Genomic DNA, 23002 nt, shown 5'->3' with positions numbered 1-23002 from the left:
CGTGATTGGTTCACCGCATGTCATTACTTACAATGGAGATTCGGCGGATCAGGCGTCGACGCATCAAGACGTCGATTGGTACCACAAATACTACATAGCAATGTTGCAACTTTGTTCGTGCTGCTAAAGGGCACTCTCGCCAGCCAACAGATTAGTATTGCCTGTTGCAGACCCGAGCACTGCTCTTGACGTTAATGTACCGATAGTCACTGGCAAATGCACCAGGAGTCATCGTAGTAGCGTTGATTAGCGCGATAACAACTCGAACGGAGTGTATGATTGTGGTTCAAAACCGTAAGCACAGTATGGAGAAGATGGTGTCCTCCATGTGGTAACAAGCAAAGACGTGGTGGGGATCTCTTTGTGGCAGCAAATCGGTCGCAGGGTAGAAGGCGAGTATGATCGTGAGGAAGTAGTTCTGATGCTGAATTCTAAGCCTTCAACAACCGCTTGTCGATTTGGTCAGCGGCATATACCTACTATGAGGAGTACCTCCACCGTCCACAGGATGCTTCCGCCTCCTCCTTCGCGAGAAGCATGTCTGGTGATGCAGGTATAGACTGGCCCATGCGATATTGGCCACTTGCGTATGTCAGGACCGTCAGCTCTGGCATAGCACCTCTGCTCTTCTTGCAGTTTAAGAGTTTGTGTCAGTGCGCAACTCATGGGATTCGAAAGCCTCCAAATCCAGATTGTCTCAATGTTGCTGTAGAGGTGCATATCATCCTGGAGAGGCCTATGTCGCATGAGTGGAAGTGCTTCAGGGGCAGGTCTCGAAGACAGTGAAGTTACATCACTTGTACCGTTGTCCTGAGCTTGAGTGAGAATGCCGAACTCTGGATGACAAGTGAAAGCCCGTTGCCAGTCAGTGAAGCACGTGACTGCAAGTGAAGACCTGCCTGCGGTTGACTCCTGCCTGCGCCTGTAACTGTCAAAAGTTTGTGACAACGAGTTCCTGCCTGATCGTACCTTCCCAAGTTCACCATCCGACTTCCGCATTCCTTGTATCTTCTTCATCTTCTCCATGCACTCTCTCACTATCAGCTTGGGCAACCGTCGTGTGTCTCCATTGACAGTTGCCAACCTGTATGATCATCAACTCACTGTGTCATATCTGCGCTCGCCGCCCGTCTCCATCTCCAGCACCATGGCTGAAGATGGCTCCAACGCTGACACTGATTACTTCACCCAGTCTGAGACTTCTCCCAAGCACGGCGAGGCTGCGATGACTGAGCTGATGCTGAGTGAGGCAGTCGACAGTGCTCAAGGCCCGCTGTCTGAGAACGACAGCCCTAGTATCGACTCCATGGCTGTCCACATCGGAGGCACCAGACCCCTGGAGAAGCCAAACTTCATCAACCAAACCGCCAAGAAAGCCGTCGACACCTCGCTCGGCATCGGTTCTGCTGTTCAGGATGACGGACCTGACAGAGCTCTCCAGGAAGCGACCAATAAGTTGAAGGACGTCGAGCTCGACCAGAAGAAGCAGGCGGCTGAGCAGACTGGCGGCAGTACTGTGACCCCCAACCCTACTCCTGCGAAGTCCGCCTCAGCACACACCGGTGTCGAAGTCTTTCCCATGTCGCCTGACAACACAGAACCTCCTGAGTCCTCCGGCATCGTTTCATCTCCCACCCAGGACGTTTTGAAGGGTGCAAGCGTTCCGGGCACTCGTCGCACTTCCAATGCAGGCTCAACCTCGACCTCGTACAACCATGCGGCCCTCGCTCGTATGCCACCTCTTCGTCGCATGTCTACTGCCGACTCTGCTGTGACGGCTTCCAGCCGCCTGCCTCTCGAGCGCGAGCTGAGCAATACCTTTGGCTCTGTCGACGATGTTACTGTCTATTCTGAGGCGACTAAGATGCGCTTCACCGAAGACGATCGTCGGCTCGAGGCCTTCGTCAACCAGAACGAGCGCGAAGGCTTCGTCAAGCAGCCCGCTGACAACATCCCCACCGAACTTGACGAGAAGCTGAAGCATGGGGCGTACTCATTCTCGTGTTCGTTCGGATGGGTTGGAGACGAGGAAGTCGATCTCGAGGAGACTCCTCTCAGTCGCGAGTCGTACATTGAGAAGCTCGACGACGCCAAAGATGGCATCCGCTTTGTCGTTCGCGCAGTCATCAATTACCAGTCCGAGATCAACTCGCGTGGTCACCACAAGTTTAAGGCCCAGTTTCTGAGTCACCAGAACCAGGCCTGCATTGTCGTTCTCGAGCAGCTTGATGAGATTGAAGCCCACCTCAACGATGTCATCCAGGAGATTCAGGCTTTCGGCGAGGACGATGTTGAGCTGAAGGACGAGCTTAAACTTGCATACACTCACGCTCTCCCCTGGATTCAGCGGACTCGTCGTCTGATCTGCGAGGCTCATGTCTTCTACAAGCTCAACTATGTGCTTGGTCGTCAGCAGAAGACCACCAAGGCCAAGCGAGCTTTGCCGACCATCCCAGCTGGCCGCCCTGTTCCTAACTCCTCGGTATGTGTAGCTGACATTGCTGAGAGACCTGTCTGACAATCGATACAGCTTGAGCGCAAGTGATGCGGCTTCGGCACAGACTTCAACACTGACACGGTCATGTGGTTTGATGGAGATCGATGCGATGGTTGAGGTGATCAGCCATCAACAGCTGAGGAATGGGTATTGGGTGTCGACTAGCATGGCATCTCCGTCTGGTGAACGTCCATGCTGCAGCGTAGGCGCACTTCGCCTGAAAGGCGATGAGTTGTATAGCCTTAAGAATGGAGCAGAAACAATACATGAGGCCGCAATTTGTCCTTGGGGCAAAGGTACGACATTCCTCCCAACCAGCAGCGCCGTGCTCGCCACGTGACATGACCAGCCGTCGCATCTCTTTTGCCCCGCGACAGCATGATTGAGACCGATGTAATGCTGATTACAGACACGCTGATGGGAACATGAAGGCTGTGACCAAAGTTCATCGTTCCTCAGCAAGGCCTGCGTTAAGCTGTGGTTGCCACCGTCTCTAAGATGTGACCTCTTAACGCCATTTTAGCATGCTGACAGCCCTACATTGGCTATTCACTACGCTTGCATCGTAAAAACCGCCTGGCATGCTGCCAAATACGGCAGTTAAGCTCGTCACCAAACAGATAGAAGGATGTGAGGATTAGGATTTCGGCTGGCTGCGGCTAAGCGGCACCCCCCTGGCTTGGATGTGGACTTTGATCGAAGAAGGTTCCGTGCCGTCGCCCGCAGTTATTTCACGTTTCGTGTTGAGGGGCATTTGGACTTTCTCCCCTTGGCTTCTCGCCTTTTCTTATTGCAGAAGGCAATACAGTTCAATGGTCTGGTTGATCTCATCCACATCGGACTGAACTCTGGCTCAATTGTTCACATGTCGGCAGCTCGAGACAGTTTCATAAGCGATTGATCACACCGCCAGTTGTCCGAACCACATCGCTGTATCGAATCAACAACATCATTGGCCGCTTCTGCCCGTGTTCTCACCGGTTGTGGCAAGACTGCCATCGGCCTCGAGCCTGCCTACACGCCGACCCTGCAGCGCGCTGATGCGCCCCACGGCGATGAGTTGCAAAGTGGGGTGAAAACAGCCCACCACTAGCCACCAAGCACGAGCTGCAGATTGGGCAGTCCGCAGGCGACGGTGCGTGGTAGCAGCACGCACATGCGCCATGGCTTCTTCTTGTCCTCATACTAGGTGAGCACCAATATTTGCTACTGGCTGCCCACCTCCCTGCATCAATCTTCAACGAGGGTTGGCGCTGCACCCGGAAGAATGAAAACGACTCCATCGTGGGTCGGCAGCAGACTGTAGAGGGGCCGGCGGGGACTCGTTTGGGCAAAACAGACTAGCCCATTCGCTCTGATAGAGGGGCATCCTCGTAGAGGGGCAACTAAAGCTGCTTCTAAATCTACCGAGCACTACAACACGTTGAGCTGGCAAGGAACGCCATGAAATGCTGTGTTCGCGTGTCCACCGAAGGAGCCAGAAACCTGAAGGCCGAACTTTCGATCCGCAATCACGCATACCTGAGACGCATCTAGAGCCGTAGGTCAGAAGATAAAAGGTGCTCGTTCCTCCGTTGCTGCACCTGCCTTCCTTCATTCCTCACCCTTGTACCTACCACATATTCCACCAAATCCGGTTTACCAAGTCCATCCACTCGTCACCATGGCCGACGTTGAGAAGACCCGCGCTGCCCTCCGCGCCAAGTTCGACAAGATCACCCCCGAGGAGTTCAAGAACACCGCCGGTAACCGCGACGCTCTGTACAAGCTCGTTGTTGAGAAGCACGGTCTTTCTGAGGAGGAAGCCAAGAAGGAGGTCGATGCCATCTTCGCCTCTGCTTAAGCGCATTCACTCCAGTCCTACCATTCGACAAAGACCACTACATTATTCTAGACGACTCGGACAACAGATGTAAATAGAACGCAAACCAACTAAAAAAGATGTGAAAACCGACGACGAGTGACAGGTGCAAATCGGCACGAAGCTGGACATCATCAACTTTTGCCAACGGTGGCACACGCATACTGGCGAGGAATCGTTTGGTACGGGGGCTTCTTTCTCTTGAGAAACGGACAACAGACAGACAACAGTTGAGGTTTGAAAGACTAAGATGCTGCGATGACGGCGATTAAACAAAATGCTATTGCCCTCTCCCACTCATTACCATTTCTGACTTCTCGTGCGGTACTCGCGATTATGGAGGGGCAATCTGATTTACTGCCTGCAGGTGCACTTTGCTACTGCTACCCCACCTCAAACCCCTGATACCCCGCCACACGCCCATTGTTTACCCCTGCGTCCAGTGCCCACTGAGATCAGTTTGCATCTGATCAACCCTGCTCACCGCACCTTCATCATTGTTATCGCAATCACCACCACCATTCTCCTCGCGAACTACAATCTCAACGATGTAGAGGCCACAGGAAGAGTGGTGTAGCCACTCACTTGATAGAACGAGCGGCGGTCAACGACAAAGCCTTCGTAATCCCGTCCGCTGCCATCGAATTAGTAGATCTCCGATTGCCATCGTTCCCGGGCCTGCGCCACACCATCCCGTCTGCCTTTCTCACCATCAACTAAAAATCCTACAGTAGTCGCATTCTGATACTTGCCCGTGAAAACGACAGGAATTCAGGTTCTGAATCAATGCAATCCAATACAAGTCACTTCAACCGGTCAAACAATCATCAAGCAATAGTCCGTACTGCATCACGGCCCCTTTTACCGAAGGATCAACAAATGCAATAATAATGGTCCGCAAGTGCCGGCTTATCTACTGCGATACAGTACACAACTTATTGCTCAACAAGCCCATATGAAGCGGACGCCAGCAGGCCTATCACGCGCCGCTCCGGCTGTGGTAAGCCATCTGAAGTGGGCGGTTGGGCCGTGCTGTGGGTGTTCCGGCGTGGATTTGGCTGACTGATGGATGCGAGCTCACCTGCTGTCATTATCATTGCCGGTCTTCGGACAATCGAAGGGCGGCATTGGTGGCGTCGTTGCGGCTGCGGCTGTGGGCTGGAGTACAGCGTAATATAGCGGCTGAGGAGTATAACCTTCTTCCGGGAGCCTGTCAGTGTGACGGTGTGTTGGGCTTCTGGATCATTCAGGCAGGATGAACCATGGAGTGGCTCTATTATGTGTAATAAACGATTTGTGGGAATGTTCATAGAGGTGCGGACGTGGAGATGCTGTCTAGACAGGGCAGAATGATTCGGGCTCTGCATGTTCTGCATGTTGGGCGGAATCCCTGATCTGAGCATGTTATCGTTCTAGCCACGTAGCAGCGGCAGCGGAGCCAGATGTCCCCATTCCTCTCCTACCTGTGCCCTACACTTGTGGCCGTCAACCAACCTTCGTGTATTCATCCGGCAGGTCAGCGCAGGGAAGCATGTGTCGACGAAGATCTACCCCGGCTGGATCTAGGCGTAGATCTGATGACACTGCAAGAGTATGATGCTAGACAGGCCCACGTGGCTGTGAGAATACACCTCTGTCATCTAGACTTGTCTCGGCCAGAGGTCCGAGAGTATCAAGGGATGGAATGAGATCGAGGAATGGCGTTGTTTTCGGTGTAGATTTTATAGATTTCTGCCGACGGGCCGATCGTATACTGGCCATCGCTGCCGATTTCCGACGAGACTCCGTGTTCTAGAAACGGCAGAAATGAGGATGGAGCAAAGGTGCTGGAATGCTGACCCCAAAGTTCATGGTGATGGAAAGAGCAACTCGACTGTGCCTTCAAGAGGCTGACTTGCTGAGCCTGCGCTCGACTTGGCTGGCCCACCGAAATTGCGTCCCTCGCCCTCGGTCCCTCGATTGACTTGTGCAACGTAGAGCGAGGTGGTGTGGGAAAGCCGTGACATGACCACCAAATGCCGTTTGCACAGAAAGCGACGAGCCTCCCTTTGCGATCATGAGGACCTTTATGAGGGTACATACCCATAATGTTAACGTAGCTGATTCAGCATCGCCGAATCAAATTCTCGATGAGTATATACCATGCGCGGCGCTCAAGAAAACCCGGCAGCGCTGACAGATTGGCAAGCAAGATCAGTGAACATCGTGGAAACTGGTCATATTGGCATTGCAACTAGTTTTGAAGCACGGCAGCCTGGGCTCGGTGCCTGTCCCAGGAATCATTGGGAACAAACGACTGCAGCTTTGTGCTTTGCCATGAGCCGCTGAAGTTGGTGGTGTTGCACAGCGCCCTGAGTCGAGATGCAGCATGACAGTCGTATCTGCCGAGCTAGGGAAGTGGTCCGATGTTGGACCAGATGAAGCATATCACAAAGCCAGCCATCATTCGATGTCTGGGTCACACGGGATCCGATTGCCAATGGTAGAATTGTTTGGGACACATGGCGAGGGCTCGGGCAAAGCGAGAGATTGCCGGATCGTTGTCGCATGCAAAGAAAAGGAAGGTGGAAAGGATACTCGGTACCATGAGTGGGAGACGACCGTTTACGCAAGTACTCCAGCTGTGCCTAATTGAATACGCAGTACTCGGTACCTCATAAACGAATTACCTTTCGACATGGGCATGGCAACAGCGTAGACGGAGGGAGGTCCGTGATAAATACGGGTTATAAAAGCCGGTGGCTGCATCTAGGTGTCTCAAGGAGGCCATGTGGCAGACAGGTGGCGGCTCGGCCTCAGGCCGAAAAGAAGAGGAGATCCGAAGAAAAGTAGCTCTCTACATCATCCGAGGCCCAACATGATTGGATAGGTGGCAACACAACAACAGAGGGAACTGCTGAATTGCGCGAGACGAGCGGACGCCACTGGACCAGTCGAAAAAGAAGGGTGATCAGGCTTGTAGCGCACCATCGCCAGTTCTTCGGACGGGTTTGTTGCGGCTGATATAACGTGCTGCAGGTGTGCTGGGCTTGTCTGTGGAGGTCACCTCGAGCTTCCCAAGGTTGATTCAAATCCCTGCGACCATGCGAAAACGCCACGTTGCCGGCCGCGAGTCAGCTAGTGCCGGGCCCAATCGGCCCCCGCGGGAGGTTTGTGGTGCCGCCAGGGCACGGCCACGGGCAGGGCCACAGAAAACGCCGAGTCAAGCTCGTTGTCCGAAAAAGCTGAGCATGGTCTGTGCGAGCATTCGAGGGCAAACTTGAGAGAGCCTGCTACTCTTTTTGGGAGAGAGGGGGGCAGATCGCTTGGTGCAAAAGCCTCGGCCGGCAGTGCAGGGCAGAGTTTCAAGCCGGAAAGAAGGAACAAGCGACGATCGTATACCATCCCTGGACCATGTGCATCAATAGTTGATATTACTTGCACGGAAGGTGTCGACCGGCCGGTCTCGAGCCTTCGCTACGTCTGATGCCGTTGGATAATGAGGCGATGACCATTATTGCGCGATAGATAGTATCTGGTAGCGCGATATGCGTACCTGGGCGATTGCCTCACACCTTGCGCCTTTGGTGTTTAGATGATTGAATAAATTCCAATAGTGCGGGCGGGGGATGATCTCAACAGGCATTAACATTCTTCTGAGGCTCTTGTGCAAGTGGGCCTGACCTCCCTAGAAGATCGCATTTGTGGTGTCATCCCTTACGCACCTCTTTTCGAATGTGTTGATCGCAATACGGAGAAACAATGTGGACTGTAAGGAAACAGATTTGTGATTTGTTCGTAGGCGGAAACACGAGGCATGGCTTTGCAGCCATGTGTTGTGGCGAGTTGGTCAGGGCATGCTGGGGGGCCGGCCGCCTAAGCCCACGTGTGCGTGCATCGGTGACATCGCAGCACACGAGATTTGCACATCCGTCTGCCAACGCTTTGTCAAGAGCCTTTCGTGGGAGGAGGAGACGACTTGTCCGAAGTCTAAGACAGTGCATCACCCGTCGCTGGGCATACCAATAGCTAGACATAGCACCCTGGACAAGGGACACTTGCGGACACGAGCGTCGAGCGTGGATGCAAAAGGTTGTGAAATGTGTAATTAAAGCTCCACCTACGGAACCCTGGGCAGGTGGCAGACTCCAATGTTCTCCAGCAGCCGATCTCAGCACCAGGGCCTTTGCCTCGCCCACTGCAGCTGGCTGGGCTAAGCTGCAGGTGCATGGCCCTCGCTCGGAGCCTCTCCTCACTATTCACTCACTCGTGGTCAAATCCCAGCTTTCTACCACTTTCGCATCATTCCCTCAGCGGTGATCTCGCAACTTGATCCTACATACTTTGGCGAGACAGGCTGTTCTCAACTTTCGAAGTGCTTCAAAATTACTACGGCTGAACAAAGCGTTTTTTACTCGGATCCGCCACCGTCCATCTTTCACGTGGCTCGACCCAGCCTCCACACTTCGCTCCGTCGCCTCAACACTCCATTGTCGGGTATCAGCGACGGCTGCATCCCATATGCGAACGCATCCTACCGTTCAGCGATCAAATCTTGCTGCTTCACACCCCTCGGCGCTGTGCAACGCAGTGCCTGCGTACCAAAATTCGCAGTCCTATACGCCCTGACTAGTCGTCTTCTTGGACACCTGCATAAACTCCTTATACCTTGCCACATTGTTGCGCCTCAGCAGCGAGATCACTGTACACCAGCGATTTCCCTTGCCAGAAAAGAACTTGCACGAACTGCCATCCACGATAGCCCGAGACCGAGCACAGGCCACGCCTCCACAAGACCAGCCCTGTCTGGCATCTTCAGTGATTCGAAGTACCTGCCACATATCACTGCTACGAAGCACTCAGTCACACGGCTTCCTGCTGTACTAGGCACAGAACGACATCGATAAGAGCCAGGTCACTGAGACTCGTGGGATTTCTTTTGAATTGAACTGCGATTCTCCCCAACGATTCTGCTGCGTGTTCCGCAGCATATCGGCGGTCCAGCGGTCCATCGCGTCCCGCGACGCAACCTCGAATGATCAGACTTTCCGGTGATCTGCCACTTCTGACCCGATTGCCCACATTCAATAAGCGTCTGGACGTGAGATTTCACAATGGAGACAACCAGTCATCGGCCATGGGAAAATGGCACATCCCAATCGCAGACCCTGCCCTCCATTTCTACTCTGACGTCGAAACTGCCGCCACCAGGAGAGCGTCAACATCCTGACTTGTCAATTAACCCTCCACAAAGAGATTCCGGCGCCTGGATGTCCAACAACAGTGCTAGTAAGTCTTTGTGTCTATCAAGCAGCTTGTGCTGACCGAACCCCCAGTGAACACCTCTTCAGCTCATTCGGCGAACACCATGCCCTATCTGAATTCTGCCCACTCCCCTACCGGCCCGGGTCCTTCGCCATATACACCAGATACAACACCTGGGTCCACGTTCGGTCCTTCTGCGATTCAGAAGCAGCAGAATGGTAACGTGGGAGAGCCGCATGGTAACAACCGAGGAAGTGGCGACTACGACGAATCTCGACGAAGTAGCGTTACGGGAAGCATTCACCAAGGGATGCAACACCTGGGACTTGGTCCTACATCCCCATATCATAGCAACAACCAATCACAGACGTCTATCGTTTCTGGCCTCCAGCAGCAACGGGGTATCCCCACAGGAAACGGATATAATAACAGCAGATATTCGACGATGAGCGGGGGTCCCTTGTCGCCCTACAGCTCGCAACGAAACAGCAGAGGCCCTTTGGCTGCTGGTCGCGTAGCTCCACCAATTCTGGAGAACCCCAAAGCGGATGTCTATAGTGCAGAAGCCCCTACTCGCGGTCAGGCCTACGCCTTCCCCGACCCAGATGGGTCGCGGACTTCGCTTTCTGGACGACCTCCCTCGACGTTCTCGCGCCGAAATAGCTTCGCCGAGTCGTTCACAAGCAGCATCATGACTATGGAGTCCACGCGGCTCCCGCGTGGCCAGCACGGTAAGCTCCCTTAAATTGCGAAAAAGTGTATCATGAGAGACTCATTCGTCGCAGAACTCCCGGAGGCGCATCATCATTCTCTTACCAACAAGCAGATTGACACTCTCCGTGATGACCCTGATTCACCAAACAGCACAACACCATACAGCCGAACACCAGAACTCAGAGTTACGCATAAGCTCGCCGAGCGGAAGCGCCGGAGCGAAATGAAGGATTGCTTTGAGCAGCTGCGCACTCGCTTGCCTGCTGGTCAGAACAACAAGTCAAGCAAATGGGAGACGCTGTCACGAGGTAGGTTCTATGGGAACACCCGACCTTTTCAGACAGGCACTGACTCTTTCCAGCCATCGACTATATCAACTCACTGGAAAGCTCCGTCAAACAACAACGCATTGATGCCGAAAAGCAGCACCGCCAAATGCAAGAGATGGAGATGAAGATGCAGCAGATGAACGAGCAGCTACAGCGAATGCAACATCAGGGCTCTTTCCCCGCCCCTCCTAATACGATACCCCAGAGCCCGTATGGATCGCACTACCCCAACGGCATGGATGGAGCAAATGAGCAACCGCGGACGCTCCCACCTCTTATGAATGGTGCCATGCAAGGAGTGCAGTTTTCTGACGACCGGCGGTAACTCAATGTGCTTTCCAACACCATTACTAACATTTTACTGAGCTATTTCGGACGAGGTTCATGTATATTGTTGCACTTTTCTTCCGGGTAGCGGAGTACTGTGGAGGAGCGCTGCTCGAACTACAGCAAGCGGCAGGGATGCACTTCAAGGCCGGAGATACGATACCCCAAGGCCAGCGCAATGTGACAAAAGACTCATGAGATGTGTAAGGATGTGTAGTTGTTTTTGCAATACAACTCTGCTAGCTGCCATCAGCTTTTCTTGGTGAGCAAGCTATGAGCCAGAGAAATCAAAGTCAAACCTCCAGATAATTTTCTGAAGTTAGAGCATTGCAAGTCTGGGAAGCATGAACTTTCATGGAGTAAGACCTCGCGTAGCTCAGGTTCTTGATCCACGGTATTCACCTACTTCACCTACTCATCGGTTTGGATGCCAAGCCTCGCAACCAAGATGATTGGCTAGGGCTACACGCGCCGACAACGATACATCTCGTCCTCGCTCGAGTTCCGATTCATTCTGAAACACACGCGCCTACGATGTTCCATGCTTTCTTCAGCATTGTCGTCCAGAGGCCATCGATTGGTCTGGTGAGCTTCCGGTATGCGCAGCCGCTTCTGCAGCCGCGAGAGTTGCCCTTGACCTGAGACCGTAGCTTGGGTCGGTCAGGCTAAGAATGGACACGACGTACAGCTTCTACGTTCAATTCGCGACCAGCCTGACGCTGCGCACCAATTCGCCACTGTGAAGTATATCAGCAGCTAGATCATCAACTGAACGTTTCGTGGCCACATTGTAGCCCGCTTGGATAGTCGATCTGTTGCCAGGTGCCTGGATCTGCCTTCCACCCTCCTTTTGCCATGTCCCACCAGAAAACCACCAACAAATAAGTCATCTTTCCTTTGTTTTTCCTTTGTTGACTCCGGAGCCTCCATTGTTGCCATCATTTTCCTATTGTCTTTCATTTCCCTCGAATAGACCATTCCATATTCAGTGCTGATCGCTGAGCTGGTCTCACTCGGCTCAGAAAAGTCTTAGACCTTCCTCTACTGCAAGCACGACAGCATTTGAAGAAGAGCAAATTTCTGCAAAAGGGAGACCAGCTTGCCGCCTCTGCGGGACAAGGCTGTCGTATCAGAAAATCGCCCTTCCATACGCCCGAAGCCGCAGGCCTTGCATCTGCCACTCTGCAGCCACGATGGTCTCCAGTATCGATCACCCTCAGGTTGTCGTCCGACCGTCATTTTCTCACCAACGGACAAACTACCCATTCGCTTCCCAGAGATCTCCCTCCAGGCTCCCTCTCAACAAGCAACCCTTCATGGGAACCTATACGAACGCTGCCACCAGATCACCAAGTCTCTCTGATGTTACCATCTCTGATGCGGACTCGTCAACGAGTAGTCAGGATGAGTTCTACTTGGAAAAGTACAGCGCTCCGAAGGCCAACTCCGCCACAAGCGACCGGAACATGACTGAGAATAAACCAAAAAAGCGAGCCCGCCCCGAGTTGAATATTGTCACACATTTGCCTGGCTCTCAAGCGAGGGCTTTGGACCCGGATCTAACTATCGCACAAGTTCGTGCAAAAAAGACAGCTGCGACCACGCGGCCTAAATCTGTTGTTTCGTCCAAGGCCGAGCACTTCGACGGCTCCCTACTTGTGGAGCGGACAAAAGCCTTTGCTACAATTAAGAATCTAGCACAAGCCCGTCGAGATCGAAAGCAAGCGCGGCGAGACGGATTTGAGAAACTCGACAATGAGCCGAGCCAGACGCCAGAGCCACCTTCACTGGCTTCTCATCCCATACCACCTTCGACCGGTGCGCCCAGTTCAGTTGTTATCGGAATTAGTCTTCCAAAGCATGAAGCCGTTGCACATGAATTCAATAAAGACTCTAGTGCGGTCACTCTCAATACGTCTACGCCAACTACGCCTGCTATTGTCATCACCCCTGCGGAATCTGAGTACCCGAAGGAGGTACTCCCAGCGGCCATCAGAGGACTCTCCGCGCGTAGACCACGCCCTGTATCAAGCTTCTATTCAGACGCAACGTTCTTCACTGGTGAGCCAGGCAGTGGCGGGAATGTACCGCCTGTCCCCAGAATTCCTCAGATCCCCAGCGGCCACAATCGTCGAAGCTCAAGTGATGAATCACAGCCCTACTCCAAACAGGGTGTCATTGGGTCCAGCCGACGGTTCTCCACCGAGAGTCGCGAACGAACCTTGCCCCCAAACACCGAAGACTCTCGTCACAAGTCCCAGGGTTGGTGGAGCTTGTCCCTGTCCCCGATGTTATCTCGCGCAGGGACTACGAAAAGTCATCAGGCTCAACGAGCCACAACTGTTCCGGATATACCACCCGTCCCGGCTACAGTGTTGAGTGGAAGAAGTCGTTCAGGCACAAATGATTCGCAAACCTCTCCCGAGACGCCTCGACGCTTGGGACTTGCGGGTATCCGGGCCAGCATATGGTCACATTGGACGACCGAGCCAAAATCCCAACGTGTTGCGAGAGACAGCATCAACACCACGTATCCAGAAGCCGGTGATGAAGACCATGACCGTGACCTTTCACCTCTGGAGGCGCAGGACCCTTTGCCCCGTGAACTGCCATTCCAGGACTCTCTTGCTCAGCTCCAGCCTCGCGTGGCGGGCGGGCTTGCCGATGATTATTATCATGCCTGTGCCATTGAGCAGCTCTCGGGCCAGCCATATTTTGAATGCGAAAACCACTCCTGCTCGGAACAGTGGCCTGTTTTTCGATCCGTGTTCGATAGTGACGGAGGTGACAATTCCCCCAGTGCTGGAGGAGCTGCACGTGTGGCCAGCAAAGCTGCAGCTGACGAGCAGGACGACTCCGGCCTTGCCACGACCGCTGTCGTTGGTGTAGCTGGTGCCGCTGTCGGAGCGGTAACTGCCGCAACTGCTCTCCATCAAAGTGACCTAAGCAATGCTTCTGAGCCCGCTGTAGTATCACCCCATGTCCGTCAAGCAGATACCGGCTCGGTGATGCAGGCAAGGGCGGTAGAGAACAAAACACCGCCTATGCCACAGAGCGAAGTCGCCTCGGACGCAAACGAGGGAAGCCGATCGGTGGATATCGCTGCGCCCAAGTCCTCATCTACGACTACAGCAGCCCCTGTGCCCATACCTCTGTCCACTCCTCCGCAGGAAGTTCCATCCACATCAGCTATGACAGACACACCAAGACCCACGACAAGAAATCCAAACATCGCGCCTATTGCTCCACCTTCATCATCTGCAGCGATCTCCGATGGAAGGGTCATATCACCCGGGCCAGTATCACCGGAGATGCACCAAATAATGACTTCCAGAGGCGGTGTTCCGATGTCTGAGATGCGATCAGTGGGTCAGTCAGAACCCACTGCGCCGCCAATAGCATACCATTTCTATGGCTATCCACCTGCAGCAGCTGCAAAACCGGTGGACGTGGAGGCAGTGAAGTCTTCTCCGGAGACCTCGAAGTCAGACATAACTAGCATGAATGCGAAGAACCCAGAGAAGCCAGGAAAACCGGGGTTCGTGCAACGCTTGAAGTCCTGGGCTGCAAAGAGGAAGAGCGCAAAATCTACACAAACAGTTGACAAAAAGAAGCAGCGAAAGCACCGTTGCATTGCCAGCCTCATTTTCGGCTGCCTGTTACTGGTCATAATTGGTTCAATCCTGCTTGCAACCCTCCTGACGCGACGGGGTGATCGTACACCGACCCAGACACAGTGGTTGAATTTGACAGGATACCCTCCCATTCCTACTGGTATCTCTACCATTATCCGCCCCGACCCCGTGGTACAGCAGTCTCAATGTGTGCAGCCAGCCACAGCTTGGAGTTGCTCTACACCGCCAGAAAACCAATTTGAGATCGCACCAAACAACCCCGATCAACCGAACTTCCGTCTCGAGATCAAATTTCGGAATGGCACAGTTCCCGCTAACATGACCATTCCCACAGGCGATGCACCATATGTTCGGAAGCGCGCATCCGACCCTTTCACGAACTCTCTGTTCGAAGCCAATCCTGTACCTCCTTCGCGTGCCGACCAAGTCTTCATTGGCAACACCACCGACAACATTACAGCTCCTTTCGACGGTGAAGATACCCCATTCTATATGTCTTTCATCCCTGTCTTCCCCATCAACCCATCTGATATTAGCTTGAATGCAACCATGTCAACATCACGTCTAGCAGCTCGTCAACAGGCCAGTAACGATAGTGTTGCTGACTTGGTACCGCCCCCTTCAGTCGATGACTCAGGCTTGGCTGCACCAGCTAATCTCTTGCCAACATCGCCATACCCTACAGCACAACCCATTCGTTTCTACAATCGTGGACTGCAGGACGAGCACTTCGGTTTCTACATTTATTACGACCGATCCATATTCCTATCCAACGACGTTCTCCAAGACGCACCTTCTAGTGACAATACTACCATTGTGACCCCCAACAACCCCAGCAATGGCGCCGGTAACTCATCCGACTCAGATGGTGGGTGCGCCCGGACTGACGCAAAATCCCGCTGCACGTTCTCCCAGACGCGGTTCCTGGTGCAAGTCTTCACCAACCCAGCCTTTGGTGGGCAGCTCAGAGGTGATGTACCGGAGGTGGGCAGCAAGGGCGCCGGCAACTCCGCGACCAACTATACGCCGCCAGGCTCCTTTCCCTATCCCACCACCATCACGGTTGACCGGCATGGCGGAAATGTGAACAAGAAGGCCGTGTACTGCTATGGCGTGGATGGCAACCAACGTATCGTTGGCGATGCGAAGAACTTCTTGCTAGAAGCGAGGGGTGCAGGCGGGAGTCTTGTCAATGCGGCACCAGGGTTGTTCTTGTCGCAGGGCGACAGTGTCAGTGCCGATTTCGACCAAGGAGCAGGAGGAATCGATGGCGGTACATCTGGATGCAAATGTGCATGGCAAAATTGGGCGTAAAGAAGAGTATTCGAATCTGGTAGGGTGAAAAAGATGATAGATACCACCCGAATGCTGGTCCCGGCAATACACAACAGGTTTTCAGCGTACAGAAGAAGTTCGGGGGCTGATAGAGCAGACAGGCTGGCACCTGGTCTAGTAATGTAATAGCCCAAACAAGTCACTCGGGGACCCATTGAAAGCTGTTGCTGAGAGCCCGTCCTTTCCATGCGTGTTGCGTACGAACGTTTTGAAAACAAGGCAGCCATTCAGTCTTGGCGTTGCATTCACTGCCTGAAAGTGGGTCACCGGTATAGCAGCACATCGAAGCCTCTTGCAGACGCTGCAACACTGCTAGACGGTTGTAAGTCGTGTATGGCTGAATTTTGCATCACGGTCATCCGTTGGCCTGAACATCGAACCAATGCGACTCTGCTGGACAGATTTCAACAGCGCGAAACGTGGGATTGCCGCCGCCTTGTGGACGCCTTCTTACCTAGCGCGCTTACCGTGCTTGAATGCTCTACAACACAAGCACAATGGCCTTCACATGAATCTTTCCTGAAAAGGCCGCTATGTCGTCATTCTCGGTCTGCGCTGTTTACTGGACCTCAAAGTTCTTAAAGACCGCTTCAGCGTCCGTCTCCCCAACCGCATATACACCGACCACCGGCCCCGTGAAATCCAAGCCCGTCAAATCCAACGTGTCCAAGCGCCCAGCCTGTGACCACTGCGATCCCTCTGCCGTGCCCAGTACATACGAGAATCGCACTTCTGACTCGGTGGAGTCCATGCGAAAGCCAATCTGCTGTCCCCGTAGTGTTTCTGGCACGCTCGTCCTCTGCGTGCGCGAGATCGATCTCGCCTGGTTGATAACCTCGAACACAATTTCAGCGGTGCCGAAATCATAGTGGATGCGCGCAAAGCGGCACTCATCTTTGTATAGCGTCAGACCCGCTTTCAGAGAGACCGCCGCGTCAGATTCTAGGTGGGTCTTGAGCGTCACCTGCGAGTGGCCTTCGAGCGCACGCATCCGCTTTGCAACGAATGTGACTTTGTCTTCCGGTCCACCCTGGGTAATGTCGGACCTTCCTGCTGATAGAGTGATGAGCCTGCCGTCGTGGGAGATGCGGTGTTTCGACAGGTCGGGGTCCCGGAGGTAGAGGAGGTCAACGCCTGGTGCTGCGGTGAGGGAAGGCATAGCACCCGGGAGGGTGTGGCTGCCATTCGATTCAAGGTCCATTTTGATCTGACTGATGCTTGGCCACTGGCCCTCAGGCCACTCCGCCGGCGTCAAGAACGTCTCCCTGCCCATCAGATACCTGCCCTTTGGATCCCTCCGGATACCCAGCGCGACAGCCCACCACTTCCCCTCCGTATCCTGGAACAGATCACTGTGCCCAATGTTCCTTATGTACTCGTCCGTGGCCCCGGCCGTCAGGATCGGATTCCTCTCATACGCACCATAGGGACCCCACAGATCCCGGCTTCGCGCCACGGTGATCATGTGGTCTTCGAAACACCCGCCCTCGGAGATGACCAGCCAGTACCAACCGTCTTTCTTGAACAGATGCGGGCCCTCCGGGTACACGCCTCCGGTCCCCTCCCACAGTACCTTCTCCGCCGACCGTTTCGCCCCGGTCTTCAAGTCGATCTCGAACAGCTTGATCTTGGTCATCGGCCCAGGCACGGCACTGCCGTGAATGTACGCCTTCGCATCCTCCCTCTCGTCGCCGTCCCAGAAAATACACGTGTCGATGCCGTCAAAGTCAAAGAAGACGGGATCGCTCCACTGATCGCCCTCAGGATCCGCGCTGGTGACAATGAAGTTCTGCCGCTCATCCTTGCCGCCGTCGCTGGGGTGGTGAATGACGTTGGTGCACACGACGTAGAAGAGGCCGTCGCGGTGCCGGATGGTGGGTGCGTACAGGCCGCCCGTCATGGTCATGGACTCGCCCCATTGGTCGGGCGGATTGACGCGCGTGTGCGAGCGCGAAAACGAGATGTGCTGCGACAGTCGATTGATGGCGTTGCCGACATGTTTCCAGGAGACCAGGTCGGTCGAGGTGTAGATGGGCAGTCCTGGGAAGTAGGCGAAGGTCGAGTTGACGAGGTAGTACTTTTGTCCGACGCGGATGCAGGAAGGGTCGGGCGCGAAGCCGGGGATGATCGGGTTGATTGCCATAACTCGGAGTCAATATGCTTTGCTTGTAGTATTGCTACCGAGGAACGATCAGGAGAGACTTTTGTAGAATGGGTCGTCGTGTGGCGAGGCTGGCGTTCCAGGGGTAGTAGGGCAACGGGACCGAGGCATACTTGAGGGTTGTATTCCAGACACGTTATAGGCTTCAGCGGCAGCTGCAGGTAATATCAGGCTATTACAGAGAACCACTCACCACCCACCACTGGATGCCACTGGCATATTGCCAGAATCGATGGAGATATGGGCGGGCGTGAGGGGTAGCGGAGGGGCCGCCGGCCTTGGTGGGAGGTATTGGCGCGGGCTGGGCACTCTCGCATCCTGCATTCCAGCCTGGCGATATTACCCGGACATCAGGACTATGGATGTTTTGTACTCTTACTCCCGCCGATCGGTCGCTCCGAGAGATATATATCTCTCGTATTCTGCTTGTGACAGTCTAACATTGCCGCGGCACATTTGCGTTGACAGCCAGAACCACAAGTGGACACTTGGATGTTGCAACTCGTGGCCCCAGCTTGGAAATGGCTTACCCGCCGACCCTGGCTTCGGCAGGCCACGTAGCTCTTTCTTTCCCACGCGTGGGGCGGAGGAGGGCGGCAACGTGCACACTCTCCAGGGAAGCAGCGTTTCAAGCAGAGTTGACTGAGAAAGCTCTTTTACGTGCATGTGCTCGCTGTCCCTTTCCTCCGCGGGCATTGAAGACGTGCCATTGGTGGGCCTGAGTGAAGCTGCTGACGGAACTAACATGGCCGCTGCCACGGAGATACTTCTCAGCAACTCTGGGGAGCAGAAAGTGCGTGTTCAGAAGGGTTCATCAGCAGGGCGAGAGCAGTGAGAGGCTGGATCAGGCAGTAAAAGTCTTGGCGCGATCGCCAGGATTCATGCGCCCGTATATCAATGCTACTGCGTTGCCTCACCCGCATAAGCTGCTCGGGCACCGGTATGAGCATCTTATGGTGTATGCAGTATCTTCGGCCGCACTCCCGCGGCGAAGAGTACCGAGATACTGCCGACTTGTAGATAGGCGAACGTTGCAATGGCCTCAAACAATATAATTCCAAACTCTGTCAACTTGCCGTTTTCACTGTCCTCGCCAGATCAAGCCAGACATTGAACGTTGCGCCTCTTACTCGCCGGATCCTCTCGTTCACGAGCTGTGCCGTACGCATCGCGGTCAGGACCGAATATCAACCTTGGAACCGAGCATTGCCTCTGTACGCGCGTATGTTCGACCACCGTTGGGGAGCAGGGAAGGCTTCCGAGGGCGCCTCGTGCGCGAATAGACCCGCGCATGCCGCATGCAAGTCAGTGATCGCTCCGTCGTCAACGAGGAGGCTCAAATGCTGTTGATCCCCAGACTAGGCTGCAGATCCAACTGCGCCTTGCGCAACTGGCAACAGCGATATGTCGAGTCGCACTTGCATTCATCAGCGCCAAGGGAAGACATGTCAGCTCTCACGTACGTCCATCGGAGATCCCACAGCTATGAGCATCATGTCGACACAGAGCTACGAGATACTGTTCAGAGAGCCAGCACATCGGACGCGTAGCACGCCCTGCGCGTCAACAGATGACATCAGCATGCAGGCACCATCACGAACTGACGGCGTTCGATTCGTTGTCCAAAGGGATCTTGCTACCAGATTCGTCGCAGCTAAAATCCCATCGGTTCTACACGTCCTCCCAGCCTCCGGATTTTTGGTTTGACCATTCGATTCTCGCGCAATCAATTCGATTCTGATTGCCACAAGCTTTGCAGCCAACGGCATGCGAAAATTACAGGCCCCATGGCGAAAAATACAGCCATCGAAAGATTGATCCAAGCCCTCTCCGTCGACCCACGACCCACAAGCAAGCAGCGGGAGCCGCCATGTTCGCTTCAGCGGTCGGACAGCGCTCGATGCAGGCTAGTGCACGCTGCCACAATTTCCGTGTTTCAGCTCATCTTTGACTGACGCTTGGCCGTATCTTACCAGCCCAACCGACCGGCTTGAGCCAACGTCAAGGATGCTTGGTCGTTACGAACAGCCCAGCACACACTAGCCGCCGCCAACGACTTGGTGAAGCGACAGGCGAGATCGACCGCGATAATGTGAGTGGACGTTCTGCAAACGTTGAATGTCTTGGGATTTCCCGAGAGTGAGATGATTGGGCTGGGGACATTGCTGGCACCAGATTGGCTGTGCCGCAACAGGTTTACCAATAACAACAACAATAATACCAACAGTCCGAGCGCTGGTCAGGTGATTGCCCGAACCCCAAATCACCATCGCAAAGGCACCAGAATAGCATGTCCGCCTGTGCCTGTGCTTCTAGATTCGAGACCTGTCCAGCCGCAGCGGCTCATTCCATCCTCAGCTTTCCGCGGCGGAAAGTCTCCTGCTCATCTCATCTCGGCCTGGGCATCGTCCGCCCGGGCAATGGCAGTGCCATGTGCACGGACCATGGCCTGTGTTCCACCCCCAATGCGGGAGTCGTCTCGCATGCACTGACTCTGAGACACCCGGTGCATCAGCTCTAACAGCCCGGGCTCCCATCGCCGCGGCGACGGCTACGCTAAGCATCTACCGAAGAGACGACAAGCCTACTTCGCCAAGCACCTTCTATACTATCAAGACCTCACTTCGAAACGGCTTGGTAGTTCCTGTTGGACCCTGAAGACGTCGGCTACCAGTCTCAGCACCGATAGATCCTGTAGCGATACCTGCACTATGAGCCTACGACGCCTTCCGCGCAAGCTTGATGCTGGCGTTCAGGCGCCGGATCGGCAGGGCACCGCCCACTTGGGGCAGAAAGACGCATGGAGCTGCTTTGAATGACATGCCAGTATCAATGTACCAGTATGTCTGATTGTTGACAGTATGGTATCCGTGACCAGACGGTAAGGCTCGAACATACCTTTCAAGACAGCCGTCGGGGGCCGTGGCTTCGCTTGCATCAGCATTACTGAGACGCGAGGACAAAAAGCACCTTCAAAGCCCCCTGCCAGGTCGGGTGCAACAAAAGCCCAGCCTGCCGGAACTCAGGTAATGCCAGGGAACTACCGGGCCTGCGGCTACGTCGATCAGCGCATGAGTCTATTGTACAGCCAGTCGCAATGATTCCATAAGCATTTGCACGAGACATTATACGTCGAGTCGATGGGACAATGGCGAAGACATGAACTCTCCCATCGTATTGGATGCGGAAGACCTTACTCATCCCGAGCCACGTACACCACCACCACCACCACCACCACCACGACGTACCAGCGTCCGTCCAGTGACGGAAGCGGCTGCCACACAGTAGGTAAAGCCCTCAAGGCCGCGGTCTCGCGCGCACTTTGCTTGCTGCAAGCCCGGCACGCAGCTTTCGCTGTTTGCGGGAAAACCGAGGTAACTGAGATGGCCGCACCAGGTCTATGTACGTAGTCTATACCTGCGCGGCCAGCGATACCACCATCCGGTTGTTGGGCGAAGCTTTAGTAGTACATAATCAGGAGAGGATCCAACCAGATAGCAGTTTAATCCTTCCATTACGCGCACAGGACCGAGTCATCGGAAAGGAAAAACAAGTACTGAGCCACAAAAAAAAAAGAGTCGTTTCCGTCGCATCCGACGCACCACACTTCCCACCCATGGCTTTACGTATAGTTCGCCGACATGTGCCCGTCCGGTCGCACAAGCCCACGGCGCCCACGGACTTCCCATATGCCAGGGAGTTGCGTTGCGCGACCACAAAAACTCGATCGCAGGCGTGGGGTGCGATCGCACCGTAGTGCAATCACTGTTCACTGCAAGGAAGAAAAAAAGGGACGGTATACGTTTGCATGGGCGTGGCGTCCCTCCCTTACTTACTCATGTCTACGTATGTGTGTGCGTGTGTGTTTGCTTTTGCTCCACCCCACAGGCAGGCAGGCGGGCATGTGCGCCGCTGACTAACGAGCCCTACAGGGTATCGTCACGTCCTCAAGCAGCTGCAGCTGCACTTGGGTGGGAAGGGGGGCCGGTCAGAGATCGGGATGCGGGTGGGATGGGATGGAGATGGGGAAAAGGCAGTGCCGCTGCAAGCTTCTGCTTGAAGTACTGGCTGACGACGAACGACGACGACGACACAAGAACGATTGCCGTCGCAGTGTATCAGTATCAGCATTCGATATCAATATCACTCTCAAGCCGTCACAGCGATGATGACGCCCAGGCGGGAACGGCCTCGAACGGTCGGGATGTGGGGTAGACGTGAAGAGATGCATGCTGTAGCTGTAGCTGTAGCTGTAGCTTAGAGATAGTGTGTCAAGGCATAGAAAGCTTCCGGGCTGTATCATCATAGGATCAATTCGCGGAAGACATGCGTCTTAAATCTCTTCCAAGTCCTCAGCGTTCTTCCCTGCTGCTGTCCAGGGATGTGCAAATGGCGCTGCTGTACGGGGAGGTATGCGTAGCCGAGAATCGTGATTGGTATTGCTTGGAGATGCAAAACGTTCATCATCGCTTTTGCCTTTTCGGAATAAGGGCCGATGAGGATCACGGTGGCTTGAGGTAAGGTAAGGCGATGGACGATGGACGGGGATGGGAGGGGAAAGGGCGGCTGCGCGGCACAAAACGCAAAGAAAAGCCCTGGCTGGCTTTTGCTTGCCCCGCGTTCTTGTTGAAGCTTGTCGAGAGATAGGCATGCTGCAGCTGGGAGCCAAGTTGCGCCGATACGGATGATCACGAATCGTCCGGCTGTAAATGCTGTCATCATGTCGCCTTCACGCGAGCCGGCGCAGAGGTTATCAGCGTAAGTGGCCTGGCCAATTCGCTGGTCGATTGCGACATGGCGGCATGTCAACATGGCAACATGGGACAGAGAGCAGTGCACGGCGCCCAAGATACGATTGTCACGCTCTTATTTGAGAGAAAGAGCCCAATAGCGAGTTTG

At 54.3% G+C, this 23002-nt stretch overlaps 5 protein-coding genes across 5 annotated transcripts; 4 read left to right on the top strand and 1 right to left on the bottom strand.

The window, feature by feature from the left end:
• Window positions 1-1147: 1147 nt before the first annotated feature.
• HMPREF1541_08227 (uncharacterized protein) lies at window positions 1148-2545 on the top strand (the record flags this gene model as incomplete). The annotated part of the gene is made up of 2 exons (XM_008722547.1): window positions 1148-2482; window positions 2531-2545. 2 exons carry the CDS (start codon window positions 1148-1150, stop codon window positions 2543-2545), a joined length of 1350 nt encoding a protein of 449 aa, XP_008720769.1.
• A 1615-nt stretch (window positions 2546-4160) lies between these two features.
• On the top strand, window positions 4161-4340 carry HMPREF1541_08226 (uncharacterized protein; the record flags this gene model as incomplete). Its single annotated transcript, XM_008722546.1, has 1 exon — window positions 4161-4340. One exon carries the CDS (start codon window positions 4161-4163, stop codon window positions 4338-4340), a length of 180 nt encoding a protein of 59 aa, XP_008720768.1.
• A 5365-nt stretch (window positions 4341-9705) lies between these two features.
• On the top strand, window positions 9706-10970 carry HMPREF1541_08225 (uncharacterized protein; the record flags this gene model as incomplete). Its single annotated transcript, XM_008722545.1, has 3 exons — window positions 9706-10333; window positions 10388-10624; window positions 10678-10970. 3 exons carry the CDS (start codon window positions 9706-9708, stop codon window positions 10968-10970), a joined length of 1158 nt encoding a protein of 385 aa, XP_008720767.1.
• A 1318-nt stretch (window positions 10971-12288) lies between these two features.
• On the top strand, window positions 12289-15921 carry HMPREF1541_08224 (uncharacterized protein; the record flags this gene model as incomplete). The annotated part of the gene is made up of 1 exon (XM_008722544.1): window positions 12289-15921. One exon carries the CDS (start codon window positions 12289-12291, stop codon window positions 15919-15921), a length of 3633 nt encoding a protein of 1210 aa, XP_008720766.1.
• Window positions 15922-16501: 580 nt separating this feature from the next.
• On the bottom strand, window positions 16502-18085 carry HMPREF1541_08223 (uncharacterized protein; the record flags this gene model as incomplete). The annotated part of the gene is made up of 1 exon (XM_008722543.1): window positions 16502-18085. One exon carries the CDS (start codon window positions 18083-18085, stop codon window positions 16502-16504), a length of 1584 nt encoding a protein of 527 aa, XP_008720765.1.
• Window positions 18086-23002: the final 4917 nt, after the last annotated feature.

The sequence above is a fragment of the Cyphellophora europaea genome (genome assembly GCF_000365145.1).
Source record: "Cyphellophora europaea CBS 101466 unplaced genomic scaffold supercont1.8, whole genome shotgun sequence".
In the NCBI taxonomy this organism is placed as follows: Eukaryota; Fungi; Ascomycota; class Eurotiomycetes; order Chaetothyriales; family Cyphellophoraceae; genus Cyphellophora; species Cyphellophora europaea.
This window is presented reverse-complemented; position numbering and strand designations above follow the sequence as displayed.